At 52.2% G+C, this 15,503-nt stretch overlaps 2 protein-coding genes across 6 annotated transcripts in view; one reads left to right on the forward strand and one right to left on the reverse strand.

Annotated features, from left to right (window-relative positions):
• SYCE3 (synaptonemal complex central element protein 3) overlaps nt 1-15,503 on the forward strand; it is a 161,056-nt gene that overhangs the window by 140,915 nt on the left and 4,638 nt on the right. For 2 of the 5 annotated variants that reach the window (XM_050745782.1, XM_050745783.1), the window contains exons 2-3: nt 5,734-5,792; nt 13,848-13,956. In XM_050745782.1, coding sequence (XP_050601739.1) covers nt 13,848-13,956 — 109 coding nt within the window. In that variant the 5' untranslated portion in view covers nt 5,734-5,792. Of the gene's footprint in view, nt 1-5,691; nt 5,793-9,558; nt 9,635-13,825; nt 13,957-15,503 lie in introns of those variants that run through there. The other 3 variants (XM_050745785.1, XM_050745780.1, XM_050745784.1) reach the window with 3 other exon arrangements.
• MAPK8IP2 (mitogen-activated protein kinase 8 interacting protein 2) overlaps nt 1-15,503 on the reverse strand; it is an 88,239-nt gene that overhangs the window by 46,944 nt on the left and 25,792 nt on the right. The window lies entirely within an intron of this gene.

Consider the following 15,503-nt stretch of genomic DNA (forward strand, 5'->3'; position numbering starts at 1 on the left):
CTACAACCTCTGCCTCCTGGGTTCAAGTGATTCGCGTGCCTCAGCTTCCTGAGTAGCTGGGATTACAGGCACCGGCCACGATGCCTGGCTAGTTTTTTGTATTTTTAGTAGAGACGGGGTTTCATCATGTTGGCCAGGTTGGTGTCGAACTCCTGACCTCAGATGATCCACCTGCCTCGGCCTCCCAACATGCAGGGATTACAGGCGTGAGCCGCCGCGCCCGGCCATAAAAAATAATTTTTCCGAAAAGTATAAGTAGGCCCTCGATTACTGCTGCGTGCTTGACTGAATCTAGATCTTAGGTGCTAAGAACCCAGAAGTGAATGTGGTTCAGTTAGATTCAGTTCTGGGCCTTCATTTAGGAACCAGTGTCTTCATCTGTTTTTAGTTTTTTCTTTTTTTTTTTTCCATGAGATGGGGTCTCACTGTGTCGCCCAGGCTGGTCTCAAACTCCTGAGCTTAAGTGATCCTCCCACCTCAACTTTCCAAAGTGCTAGGATTTCAGGCGTGAGCCACCGTGCCCGGCCAGGGACCAGTGTCTGCTGGACACTCACCATAGACTTGGCCCTGTCCTGGGGATTCAGTGGTAAACAAGGTCCTATTCCTGCCCATGTCGAATTCACTGCTGGGTGAGGAGGTGTGGTCAGGGGACACAGCAGCTGGCAGGAAACCAGAGGCTTTTGGAATAATCCACTTACCAAGTGCAGGCCTGGGTTGCTTAATGAAGGGGATACATTCTGAGAAGTGCATTATTAGGCGATTTTGTTGTGCAAACATTCTAGAGTGCGTTTACACAAACATAGATGGTGCAGCCTGCTACAGACCTGGCCTCTACTGCACACCCTGTTGCTCCTCGGTTACACGCCATTACAGCATGTTACTGACTACTGTAGGCCACTGTAGTACAACGGGAAGTCTTTGTGTATCTAAACTTGTCTAAACATAGAAAAGATACAGTAAAAATGTTATATAAAAGATTAAAGGCCGGGCGCGGTGGCTCAAACCTGTAATCCCAGCACTTTGGGAGGCCGAGGTGGGTGGATCACGAGGTCAGGAGATCGAGACCACCCTGGCTAACATGGTGAAACCCCGTCTCTACTAAAAATACAAAAAACTAGCCGGGCGTGGTGGCGGGTGCCTGTAGTCCCAGCTACTCGGAGGCTGAGGCAGGAGAATGGCGTAAAACCCGGGAGGCGGAGCTTGCAGTGAGCTGAGATCCGGCCACTGCACTCCAGCCTGGGTGACACAGCGAGACTCCGTCTCAAAAAAAAAAAAAAAAAAAAAAAGATTAAAAATGGTACCCTTATGGCCGGGCACTTTGGGAGGCCGAGGCAGGTGGATCACGAGGTCAGGAGATCGAGACCATCCTAACACGGTGAAACCCCGTCTCTACAAAAAATACAAAAAATTAGCTGGGCATGGTGTCGGGCGCCTGTAGTCCCAGTTACTTGGGAGACTGAGGCAGGAGAATGGCGTGAACCCAGGAGGCGGAGCTTGCAGTGAGGCAAGATCGTGCCACTGCACTCCAGCCTGGGCAACAGAGTGAGACTCTGTCTCAAAAAAAAAAACAATAAATAGCCAGGCGCGGTGGCTCACGCCTGTAATCCCAGCACTTTGGGAGGCCGAGGCGGGCGGATCACAAAGTCAGGAGATCGAGACCACGGTGAAACCCCATCTCTACTAAAAATACAAAAAATTAGCCGGGCGCGGTTGCGGGCGCCTGTAGTCCCAGCTACTCGGGAGGCTGAGTCAGGAGAATGGCGGGAACCCGGGAGGCAGAGCTTGCAGTGAGCCGAGATCGCGCCACTGCACTCCAGCCTGGGCGACAGAGTGAGACTCCGTCTCAAAAAAAATAAAAATAAAAATAAAATAAATAAATAAATAAATAATTTAAAAATAAATACAGGCCGGGCGCGGTGACTCACGCCCGTAATCCCAGCACTTTGGGAGGCCGAAACGGGCAGATCACGAGGTCAGGAGATCGAGACCATCCCGGCTAACACTGTGAAACCCCGTCTCTATTAAACAAAATACAAAAAATTAGCCGGGCGTGGTGGCGGGCGCTTGTAGTCCCAGCTACTCGGGAGGCTGAGGCAGGACAATCGCTTGAACCCGGGAGACAGAGGTTGCAGTGAACTGAGATGGCACCACTGTACTCCAGCCTGGCAGAGCGAGACTCCATCTCAAAAAAAAAAAAAATACACCTCTGCCCTAAAAATGTTACATTCCATATCAGAGCGTTCTTCAGCTTCCAAAAGTATTTCCAGAGACCTCTACCTGTTCGGGTGCCAGTAAGCCTCCCCTGAGAAAGTGCCTGCATTTTGGTAGGCTTCTGGGGATATCAGCTCACCCCCTCCTGAGATAGCAGTGAACAGAGTTTCCAACAAGCTAGCTTTTAATTAACATCAAAATTCTGCATTAAAGTTCTTTTATCTGATTTGTTCTGGCTTAAAATAGTGAGATGAGGAACAACAGTGGTAAACCAGGGTATAAACCTCTGGTGTGGCCGGGTGCGGTGGCTCAAGCTTGTAATCCCAGCACTTTGGGAGGCCGAGACGGGCAGATCACGAGGTCAGGAGATCGAGACCATCCTGGCTAACAGGGTGAAACCCCGTCTCTACTAAAAAATACAAAAAACTAGCCGGGCGAGGTGGCGGGTGCCTGTAGTCCCAGCTACTCGGGAGGCTGAGGCAGAAGAATGGCGTAAACCCGGGAGGCGGAGCTTGCAGTGAGCTGAGATCCGGCCACTGCACTCCAGCCTGGGCGACAGAGTGAGACTCAAAAAAACAAACAAACAAACAAACAAAAACACCTCTGGTGACTGCTAGGCATGGTAGCTCACACCTGTATCACTGTACTTTGGGAGGTCTTGAGCCCAGGAGTTCAAGACCAGCCTGGGTAGCATAGTGAGACCCTATCTCTACAAAAATTTTTTTAAAAACTTAGCCAGGTGTGGTGGCACTTGCCTCTGGCTCCAGCTACTCAGGAGGCTGAGTTGGGAGGATTACTTGAGCCTGAGAGATCGAGGCTGCCGTGAGCCATGATTGACCCACTGCATTCCAGCCTAGGTGACAGAATGACACCCTGTCTTAAAAATAAATAAATAAACCTCTGGTGACAACCCACCAAACCCCAGTTAGTTCCCTCGTGTCCCATAGGTCTGCAGGTCTGCATTAATAAAAGCTAGCAGCCATAACATAAATCCTGAAAGGCCGGGCGCGGTGGCTCAAGCCTGTAATCCCAGCACTTTGGGAGGCCGAGATGGGCGGATCACGAGGTCAGGAGATCGAGACCATCCTGGCTAACACGGTGAAACCCCATCTCTACTAAAAAATACAAAAAACTAGCCGGGCGCGGTGGCGGGCGCCTGTAGTCCCAGCTACTCAGGAGGCTGAGGCAGGAGAATGGCGTGAACCCGGGAGGCGGAGCTTGCAGTGAGCTGAGATCCGGCCACTGCACTCCAGCCTGGGCGGCAGAGCGAGACTCCGTCTCAAAAAAAAAAAAAAAAAAAAAAAAAAAAAAAAAAAAAAAAAATCCTGAAACCTCATGGATCAACCCAATAGATGTTGGACTGTTGGTCAGATAAAATCCAGTTGGCTGAGATGAGAGCTCTGCTCCATACTGTTGAATCAAGGACCTTTGGCGACAGAGACCCTGCCTTCAGCAGGTAGTTCTCAAGCTGCCTTGAGCATCAACATCATAAGTACATGGGGAGAGAAAGGGCCACTTGTGGGAGGCTTTGATGGCCTCAACCTCAAAGTGATACACAGCATTTCCCTCCACACTCTTGGCCAAGACTTGTATTTCAAGAGAACCTGAGAAGTAGAGTCTAGCTGTGTGTCCAGGGTGTAAGGGAAACATTTAGTGACAGTTGGTCTCAGATACACAAGGGCATGGAAAGACCAGCCTGACATCTTCCCGGGCTTCCCAAGAGCCCATGCCTTCATGGCCTGGAGTCTGCAGGGTAGCCCACCTCCAGCTCCTGAGCAGGGTATTCAAGAGCCCGCACATTCCAGCTCAGCTGATCTTTCCTGAGTCTTCTCTGTCCCTTACCAAGAACCTTGAGCTCAGAACACACTCGCCATTCCCCAAAGGAGGCAGCCTGAGCCACACCCTCACCTTTGCCCTAGATGGGCCTTCTGCCTGGAATCCTGTGCCCTTTCTCCTACTCTCCCGGAAGCTGTCTTCATTAGCCATCAGAATTATTCCTGATTCGGGCCGGGCACAGTGGCTCACACCTGTAATCCCAGCACTTTGGGAGGCCGAGGCGGGCGGATCACCTGAGGTCAGGAGTTCGAGACCAGCCTGGCCAACATGCTGAAACCCCCTCTCTACTAAAAATACAAGTATTAGCCGGGCGTGGTGGCAGGCGCCTGTAATCCCAGCTACTCGGGAGGTTGAGGCAGCAGAATCACTTGAGCCCGGGAGGTGGAGGTTGCAGTGTGCCGAGACTGTGCCAGTGCACTCCAGCCTGGGCAACAGAGTGAGACTCTGTCTCAAAAAAAAAAAAGAAATTATTCCTGACTCATGTTTCTCCGGGGTGCTGTAACAGAAATCGGCTCTGGGCTGTATAAGCAAATGGAAGTGTGAAGAGCAGCTCGCAGGTGGAAAGGGATGGCCAGAAAACCAGGTTCAACGGGGCAGGAACCTGGCAGCGGGGGGAGGCAGTGTGGCCCAGGCAGCAGCCTCCTCAATAAACAGGCGAATGCTCACTCCTTGCCCAGAAGTGTCTGGCTCAACTCCAGCCATTTTTCCTCCTCTGCAATCAGGCTGTTAAGAATCAGAATCCCTGAGAGAAAATTCAGGGGGTCTCAGGTTTGTCAGGATTCTCAAACACAAGGTGTTCAAAATCAAAGTTAACCTTCCAAGCTAGCTTCTCCCACTCTTCCACACCTCTGCCAGTGGTATCACCCCGGCCATTAGCCCGTTCCTTCTTTCTCCCTCCCTCCCTCCCACATAACCAAGCCCTCTCAAGTCGACCTTGGAATGGCTTTGACTCTGTCCACCACTCAGCCAAACGGCCGGCTCCGGCGCCACCCGCCTCGGCAGCCAGAGACCTTTTAGCTCTGCCACTCGCCTACTTACCACCCTTGTAGGGTGCCCATGGCCCTCTGAAAAAAGGCTGAGCTCAGACTGGCCTCTGGTCAGCCTCCTCTCAGCCGGAGCCTTCTGTCACTGCCCCTCTCGGTGCTGAGTGGCTCTGCTTCCAGTTCTTGCCTGGAGACCAGGAGCGCCCGGGAGACCCCAGCACTTTCCAGCCCACATGGACCTGCGTGCACCTCTGCCTCGTCTCCCTGAGCCTGGGCTGCCTCCTCTGTAAGACACATGCCAGACAATGTCCGCCACACATGGTCGCTGTGACAGTGGAACTAGCTGGGCGTTCGCTCCTCATTCGGCAAATGTTTACCAGCACCTTTGGTACCGAGCGCTGTCCGGGACACTGGGGACACAGCAGGCAAACGGGGCCCTGCGTGTAAATCCTTAAGCTCAAGAAGGAGGTGGGGGCAAAACTGTCAGGCCGGGAAGCTCTTCATCTCCGCAGGGTTCTCCCTCAACCTCAGGACGTCCCCAGCACCGCACCTGCCAGTCCCAGACGCGGACGCCGCGGACCGACGGGAGCAACACGGGATGACCCGCCTCTTTTCCCGAGGACACCCAATGAGGGCGAAAGGCCACTTCCGGGGCGGGTCCGCTACCGGAAAGGGCGGGGCATCCCTCGTGAGGAGCGGCCTTGTTCCTCAAGCGGCCGCTGGGGGCGCCAGAGCAGGACTGGAGCGCGGGCCAAGCCGGAGGTGAGCGAGGCCGCGCCGCCCCGGACCCCGGCCCTCCCGACGCGCCCTGAGGGCTGGGCTCCGCCTGACCCTGTCCTGGCGTTCGCGGCGGCACCAACCCCAAACCAGACCCTTGGCTTCGACCCGACTCCACTCACCCCACACCCCGTGCTCCTCCCCCAACGCCCCTCACCCCCGCCTCACTCTTCACCTCACCCCTCACCCGCCTCGCCCCTCACCCGCCTCGCCCCTCTCCCCTCATCCTGCTTCACCCGTCACCTCACCCCACCTCACCTCACCCCGCCTCACCCCACATCACCCCGCCTCACCCCACCTCACCCCACCTTACCCCTCACCCCACCTCACCCCGCCTCACCCCACCTTACCCCACCTCACCTCACCCCACCTCGCCCCTCACCCCACCTCACCTCTCCGCCTCACCTCACCTCACCCCTCACCCGCCTCGCCCCTCACCCGCCTCGCCCCTCTCCCCTCATCCTGCTTCACCCGTCACCCCACCCCACCTCACCTCACCCCGCCTCACCCCCCCACCTCACCCCACCTCACCCCTCACCCCCTCACCCTTCACCTCACCCCCCCCACCCTCCCTCACCCCGCCTCACCCCTCATCCTCCTCACCCCTCACCTCACCCCTCACCCGCCTCGCCCCCTCTCCCCTCATCCTGCTTCACCCGTCACCTGACCCCACCTCATCCCACCTCACCTCACCCCGCCTCACCCCACCTCACCCCACCTCACCCCTCACCCGCCTCACTTCACCTCACCCCGCCTCACCTCACCTCACCCCGCCTCACCCCTCATCTCTCACATCACCCCTCACCTCACCCCCCTCACCCGCCTCGCCCCTCTCCCCCATCCTGCTTCACCCGTCACCTCACCCGTCACCCCACCCCACCTCACCTCACCCCGCCTCACCCCACCTCACCCCACCTCACCCCACCTCCCCCTCACCCGCCTCACTTCACCTCACCCCACCTCACCCCGCCTCACCCCACCTCACCCCTCACCCGCCTCACTTCACCTCACCCCACCTCACCCCGCCTCACCCCACCTCACCCCTCACCCGCCTCACTTCACCTCACCCCACCTCACCCCGCCTCACCCCACCTCACCCCTCACCCGCCTCACTTCACCTCACCCCGCCTCACCTCACCTCACCCCGCCTCACCCCTCACCCCTCATCTCTCACATCACCCCTCACCTCACCCCTCACCCGCCTCGCCCCTCACCCCTCATCCTGCTTCACCCATCACCTTACCTCACCCCACCTCATCCCTAACCTCACCCCACCTCACCCCACCTCACCCCGCCTCACTCCGCCTCACCTCACCTCACCCCTCACCCGCCTCGCCCGTCACCCCTCATCCTGCTTCACCCGTCACCTCACCTCACCCCACCTCATCCCTCACCTCACCCCACCTCACCCCACCTCACCCCGCCTCACTCCGCCTCACCTCACCTCACCCCTCACCTCGCCTCGCCCGTCACCCCTCATCCTGCTTCACCCCGCACCTCACCCCACCTCACCCCACCTCATCCCTCACCTCACCCCGCCTCACTTCACCTCACCCCACCTCACCCCGCCTCACCCCGCCTCACCCCTCACCCCTCATCTCTCACATCACCCCTCACCCCACCTCACGCCACCTCACCCCTCACCCTTATCCCGCCTCACCCCTCACGCCGCCTCATTCCTCCCCCTCTCCCCTCACTGCACACCCCATACCCCACTCTCCCCACCTCACATGCCTCACCTCAGTCCTTCAGCCCCTTACAACTCATCTACATCTCCTCACACGGTACACTCCCGATCCTGAAGTCTACACACTCTGGGCTTCTCATTCCATGCAACCTGCCCCTCTTACCCTTACACCTGCCACACCTGGGACCCCAGAGTCCACACACCGCCTCACACCCCAAGTTCCCACCCGCACCTCTGGCTTCCTCCCACCTGCACTTCAGGACCGGCCCAGACTCTTCATAGCCCCAACTCCAAGACTTCCCTCCGCACATCACAGGTACATTCCCTTCCTATGCTGCTGTCATCCCGTACAGAGGAGCACATCTCTGCACCAAGCATCCCTCTTATCCCCTCACATTCCTTGTTCTGAGAGGGATCCCAGGCTCTATTAGAAACTCTTTGTACCAGGCAAGACACTCAGACCACAAACCAGACTCTAGGCTCTGACTCCCTCAACTCCTGTCCTTCACACCCAAAGTGATACCCAACCCAGACCCCACACTCCCGCCCCACACTCCTCCCGCCCCACACTCCTCCCGTCCCACACTCCTCCTGCCCCACACTTCTCCCGCTCCACACTCCCGCCACCCATCCTAAGCCCCGTTCCATTGTTTTGGTGCAGGCTCAGGCCTCTTTCTCCACCCAGTCCCAGTCATCCCGGGCAGTCTCATCAGGGAAGAAATGCCATGAATTCTAATCCTGTGGCTGCTTCCTCCACATCAGCTTTCACACCCTCTCCCTGGATCTCCTTTTCAGACCCATCCCTCTTCTGAGATCCAGTGCTGCTCTGGCCACAGCCTCCATCCTTCTAGCAGTCTCATGCTCTATCCCCAAATCTACATGGGGCCACCCCAATGCCCCACTTATAGAAACTACGTCTTTTATATGTCTCTGCTTCACCCCATCATCTTAAGCACCCCTTAAACCACTCTCATACTTGTGCCCTCAGTGTCCTTACCTTGTCCATCCACTGTGTGTATGTTTACATTCCCAGGCCTTCTACACTCCAGACATTGTCTGTGTGCCATCTTAGGGTCCTGAGGACACTGTAGCCATGTGGCCTCAGCCACATGCCTAAGTGCCCCTAGGGAGGCATGCAGCTTTGATAAAGCTTTATCATTCTCCTCAAACCAAGAATGTCTGTTGTTACAAGAAGAAACTTTTCATTGCCATTTATTAGGGAGTTAGAGACCACCAGGCCTGAAATGCCCCCCTTGCCATCCTACCTTGACTTCTACCTACCTTATTCTATCCCTACCTCCTTACCTTCCCTTACCTGCATAGGGTGAAATTACTTGTCTGAGACCAGTCCCTGCACCTATCAGTTACCCTTTCCCCTGATTCTTGGGGGCTTTTCTGTCAAGCTAGCTCTTTCCACACAGCCTAGAAACATGAGGAATTCAAAAAGCAAAAAACCTTCACTCTGTATCACGTTCTAGTTATCTCCTATTTTTTTCTCCCCTTCCCATCTAAATCCGTACACACGATCCATTTTGTCTAATGATCCATTAATTATTCACGAAAATATTTTTACTTTTATGCCTCTCCTGAAACATCTCACCGAGTTGATCAGTGACACCCCAATCAAATATCTTGAATTTACTTAGCCTTTTTTTCTTTTGCAGAGGAGATCTTCCAGCTCTTCCTCTGTAGCCTAGACTAGAGTGCTGTGGTACAACTGTCCCATCTCAGCCTCCTGAGTAACTAGGACTGCAGGTGTGCACCAACACACCCGGTTATTTTAAAATATTTTTTGTGGAGACTGTTGCCCAGGCTGCTCTCAAACTCCTGCCTTCAAGCATTTCTCCTACTTTAGCCTCCCAAAGCACTGGGATTCCAGGCATGAGCTACTGTGCCTGGGCCTGCCATGCCCAAATACTGTAGTCTTTGACACTAGTGTAATATCTCCCAACTTAAAACAAAATACCCCTGTGACTCTACATTACATTCCAGGTACTGGCTTGTTTCTCTGCTTCTCTTTGAAGTAAAACTCACCAGTTTCTACTTCTCCTTCCCTCTCTTTAGAAACATTTCAACTGGGCTCTTGTTCCAGCCACTCCATGAAAACAGCTTCTGTCAAGATTGCCAGTGTGATCTCCAGGTTGTCAAATCCAGTGGTCACTTTTTATTTATTTTTGTTTTTGTTTTTTTGAAACAGAGTGTTGCTCTGTCACCCAGGCTGGAGAGCAGTGGCACGATCTCGGCTCACTGCAACCTCCACCTTCTGGGTTGAAGGGATTCTACTGCCTCGACCTCCTGAGTAGCTGGGACTACAGGCACACACCACCATGCCCAGCTAATTTTTGTATTTTTAGTAGAGACAGGGTTTTGTCATGTTTGCCAGGCTGGTCTTGAACTCCTGACCTTGTGATCCCCCCGCCTTGGCCTTCCAAAGTGCTGGGATTACAGGCATGAGCGACTAAGCCTGGCCACTACCTCCACTTCTAACACTCTGGTCCAAGCCTCATCATTCCTTACTTGGAGTTTTGCAGCTACCTCTTTTTTTTTTTTTTTTTTTTTTGAGACGGAGTCTTGCTCTGTCGCCCAGGCTGGAGTGCAGTGGCGGGATCTCGGCTCACTGCAAGCTCTGCCTCCCGGGTTCACGCCATTCTCCTGCCTCAGCCTCCCGAGTAGCTGGGACTACAGGCGCCCGCCACCTCGCCTGGCTAGTTTTTTTTTTTTTTTTTTTTTTTTTTTTTTTTGAGACGGAGTCTCGCTCTGCCGCCCAGGCTGGAGTGCAGTGGCCAGATCTCAGCTCACTGCAAGCTCCGCCTCCCGGGTTCACGCCATTCTCCTGCCTCAGCCTCCCGAGTAGTTGGGACTACAGGCGCCCGCCACCGCGCCCGGCTAGTTTTCTGTATTTTTTAGTAGAGACGGGGTTTCACCGTGTTAGCCAGGATGGTCTCGATCTCCTGACCTCGTGATCCGCCCGTCTCGGCCTCCCAAAGTGCTGGGATTACAGGCTTGAGCCACCGCGCCCGGCCGTTTTTTTGTATTTTTTTAGTAGAGACGGGGTTTCACCGTGTTAGCCAGGATGGTCTCGATCTCCTGACCTCGTGATCCGCCCATCTCGGCCTCCCAAAGTGCTGGGATTACAGGTTTGAGCCACCGCGCCCGGCCTGCAGCTACCTCCTAACTGATGTCCCTGTTCCACCATTTCCACCCCTAAGTCTATTCTCAACATAGAAGCCAGAGTGATCCTTTTAAGTCATTATTCAAATCACATCACCTTTGTCAGATTTTTCCAGTGTTTCCTCATCTCATTCAGAATAAAAATCAAAGTCCTGGCCAGGCATGGTGGCTCACACCTATAATCCCAGCACTTTGGGAGGTCGAGGCAAACAGATCACCTGAGGTTCAGGAGTTTGAGACCAGCCTGATCAACATGGCAAAACGCCATCTTTACTGAAAATACAAAAATTATCCGGGCATGGTGGCAGGCGCCTGTAATCCCAGCTGCTCAGAAGGCTGAGGCAGGAGAATTGCTTGAACCTGGGGAGGTGGAGGTTGCGGTGAGCCAAGATCACGCCACTGCACTCCAGCCTGGGCAACAGAGTGAGACTCCGTCTCAAACAAACAAACAAAAAAGAGTGTGTAGTGAGAAGAGAAGGGGCTGAAAGGACCCTGCTTGACCCATTAGAGCCAGCAAAGGAGAGAGCCAAGAAAGAGCAGGGAAGGAACTACCAGAGGTGGACAGAGTTTGGAGAAAACAAGGTTAAAACATCAAGAGAAGAGGATTTTGAGCAGGAGAAAGTGGCCAAATGTCAGTGCTGCAGATATGTTAAATAAAAGAAAGACAGAAAGTGCCCTGGGTGTGCCAGTTATGACTTTGGTGAGGGCATTGTCAGTGAGTATCAGAGACAGATGCCAGATGACAGTGGAGTGAGGAGGACAAGCAAATGTGTGAGGCCTGGCTGGGAAAGGAAGGAGAGGGAATAGCTATAGGAGAGGGTTAAGGAAGGCGTTCCAGACATTTCTTCCTCCCATCACCCACTATTAGCCCTCTGCCCTGCCACCTGCCTGTACCTCCCCACTCACGCTTAGCAAACTATTCCTACTTACCAAAAAGCAGGATGGGGTCCCTGCATGTGGAATGGCTTCATGCCCACAGAAGTAGCTCCTTTACAGATCCCAAAAGACCATACACCCTGCCCCTGCACCCTCATTCTCAGATCTGCCTGTCAGGCCTCCTGGAGGGCCCTTTGCCCCTCCCTCAGAATCTCTACCCTTAACAGGGAGGATGGCAAGAGGGGAAAGATAATAATTTTCTTTTCTTTTTTTTTTTTTTGAGATGAAGTTTCCCTCTTGTTGCCCAGGCTGGAGTGCAATGGCACAATCTCGGCTCACTGCAACCTCTGCCTCCCTGGTTCAAGTGATCCTCCTGCCTCAGCCTCCCCAGTAATCCCAGTAGCTAGGATTAGGCACCCACTGCCACACCCGGCTAATTTTTATATTTTTAGTAGAGATGGGGTTTCACCATTTTGGCCAGGCTGGTCCCAAACACCTGACCTCAGGTGATCCACCCGCCTCGGCCTCCCAGAGTGCTGGGATCACCGGCGTGAGCCTCTGCGCTTGGCCAATGATCATGATTTTCTTTCAGAATTAGGGCTTTACAATAGTCAACTCCTTTATTCAGCCAATATTTATTAAGCACTGCTGTTTTCCTAGCTGTGAGCTGAACACTAGGAATAGTTCATTGGAAAGATGGCTTCTACTCTCCAGGACCCCACAGTCTAGTTGAGGAGGTAGAGGAATCCACAATCACCATACCAGCTAAGAGGCACCATGATGAGGTAGGCCCAGGAAGTCACAGGAGAACTGAGTGGATGCCTATAACTCTGAAGTAAAGACCAGGAAGGCTTTCCCCACATGCACAGTGGGAACAATACCACAGCATCTGTGGCCCATCCCTCCCTATTTTATGCTTACCTGGCTCCTTCCTTCACCTTCATGAGGTTACAAGTTCCCTGACAGCTCTTACAACATTATTAATCTATTTCTCTCCTTTCTTACTAGTGCCTTGTAGATAAATAGGTGAGCATCAAATATTAACAGAATGAATTAATGTATATTAATAAAGATGAGAGGATCTGGAGTGATTTAATTACTGTTCAACATTTTAAATAACAACAGATATGATTTATTAAGTGCTCCTTATGGTAGGTACTGTGCTGAACAGTATATAATTTATTTAAATTAATCCTCAAAAAACTCCACAAGATACAGGTACTACTAATAATTCCCTTTTAAAAAAATACAAAACTTGGCTGGGTGCGATGGCTCACACCTATAATCCCAGCACTTTGGGAGGCCAAAGTGGGTGGATCACCTGAGGTCGGGAGTTCGAGACCAGTCTGGCCAACATGGAGAAACCCTGTCTCTACTAAAAATACAAAATTAGCTGGGCGTGGTGGTGCGTGCCTGTAATCCCAGCTACACGGGAGGCTGAGGCAGGAGAATCACTTGAATCCAGGAGGCAGAGGTTGTGGTGAGCCAAGGTCATGCCATTGTGCTCCAGCCTGGGCAACAAGAGCAAAACTTCGTCTCAAAAAAAAAAAAAAAACCTACAAAAATTACCAAAAATTTGTCAAGAAGATGTGTAAGTTGCCAAACATAACACTGCTGATATGTGGTGGAGCCAAGATTTGAACCCAGGCAGCTCAATTCCAGAACCAGGACAGTCTCTATGGGGCACTACCTCTAATGCCCAGGAGAATTCTTCTGGAAAATGAAGTTGATTATAATTTTTTAATGTATGAATCATTTCATATTTTAAAATTAAACTTACCCTCCTCCAGGCTCCCATCGCTTGACGTCTGTAATTATTACATTAACTGCTTTGACATCTGTCACATCCTGGTTTGTCATATGGTGTGTGTGACTTACTCCCATATTGCACTAGAAATTCCTTAGGTACAGGAATTGTATCTTTATAACATATCAGCACAATAGCTCGCATCTTACTGGGAACTCAGTATGGTTTTGCCGGAAAAAATTCCATGTCACCATTATGACAGACTTTTTTCCTTATGATGATGAAGATGTTTTCTATGTTAATGACTCCAGCCTTCAGCTACGTTTGTATGGCAAGGATGGAAGAAAGGGGAAGGACGACTTATATGTGCCAAATGCTATGCTGGGGCCTTTAGACATTTCCATTTAACCTTCACAACAGCCCTGTGGAGGAAGTGGTATTGTCTGAATCTGAGAGATGGGGAAGGAATTCCTTGGAGAAATCACTGAGTTATAACCAGTGGAGCTGGAATTGAAATGTGGGTCTGTCTCACTGCAGCTTCTTTCTGTGCATTGCCTAGATGGCTGATGCTGACCCTGAGGAAAGAAACTATGACAACATGCTGAAAATGCTGTCAGATCTGAATAAGGACTTGGAAAAACTATTGGAAGAGATGGAGAAAATCTCAGGTAGGATGTGTGAACCCAAAAGCATCTGAGACAGGTCTCAATCAATTTAGAAAGTTTATTTTGCCAAGGTTAAGGATGCACCTGTGACACACCCTCAGGAGGTCCTTAGGACATATGCTCAAGGTTGGCAGGGTACAGCTTGCTTTTATACGTTTTAGGGAGGGAGAATACATCAGTCAGTACCTGTAAGAGGTACATTGGTTCGATCTGGAAAGGTGGGACAAGTCAAAGGGGGATGATTCCAGGTTACAAGTAGATTAAATTGTTTCTGATTGGCAACTGGTGGAAAGAGTTACTGTCTAAAGACCTGGAATCGATAGAAAAGAATGTCTGGGTTATGATGATAAGGGGTTGTGGAGACCAAAGTTTTATCATGCAGAGGAAGCCTCCAGGTAGCAGGCTTCAGAGGGAATAGATTGTAAAGGTTTCTTATCAAACTTAAGGTCTGTGTTCATGTTAATGCTGGTCACCTTTTTCTGAATTCCAAAGGAGAGGCAGGTATGATGAGGCATACCCAATTTATCCTTCTCCTCATGGCTTGAACCAATTTTGGCCAAGCAACACACCCACCTTGGCCTCCCAAAGTGTTGGGATTACAGGTGTGAGCCAGGGTGCCTGGCCAAATAATTTGTGTTCACTAGAGCAGACTTTAGAAAATCTATACTTAGAAATGTTTGCAATATTTTGCCTATGTACTTGTGAACTGTGAATAGCTGAGACACGTATCAGTTAATTTAGAAAGTTTATTTTGCCAAGTTTGGGGACACTTACCTGTGACACAACCTCAGGGGGTCCTAATGACATGTGCCCAAGGTGGTCAGAGCACAGCTTGATTTTATTTATTTATTTATTTTGAGAAAGAGTCTCGCTCTGTCGCCCAGGCTGGAGTGCAGTGGCACAACCTCGGCTCACTGCAAGCTCCGCCTCCCGGGTTCACGCCATTCTCCTGCCTCAGCCTCCCGAGTGGCTGGGACTACAGGCGCCCGCCACCATGCCCGGCTAATTTTTTGTATTTTTAGTAGAGATGAGGTTTCACCGTGTTATCCAGGATGTTCTCGATCTCCTGACCTCGTGATCCGCCCGCCTCAGCCTCCCAAAGTGCTGGGATTACAGGTGTGAGCTACCGCGCCTGGCCTTGTATTTTTAATGGAGACGGGGTTTCACCATGTTGGCCAGGATGGTCTTGATCTCCTGACCTTGTGATCTGCCCACCTCAGCCTCCCAAAGTGCTGGGATTACAGGTGTGAGCCACTGCGCCCGGCCTTTTTTTTTTTTTTTTTGAGATGGAGTCTCACTCTGTCACCCAGGCTTGAGTGCAATGATGTGATCTCAACTCATTGCAACTCCGCCTCCCGGATTCAAGTGATTCCCCTGCCTCAGCCTCCTGGGTAGGTGGGATTACAGGCGCCCGCCACCACGCCCAGCTAATTTTTGTATTTTTAGTAGTGATGAGGTCTCACCATTTTGGCCAGGCTGGTGTCGAACTCCTGACCTCAGGTGATCCACCTGCCTTGGCCTACCGAAGTGCTAGGATTACACACGTGAGC

Source organism: Macaca thibetana, chromosome 10 (genome assembly GCF_024542745.1).
Source record: "Macaca thibetana thibetana isolate TM-01 chromosome 10, ASM2454274v1, whole genome shotgun sequence".
Classification (NCBI taxonomy): domain Eukaryota; kingdom Metazoa; phylum Chordata; class Mammalia; order Primates; family Cercopithecidae; genus Macaca; species Macaca thibetana.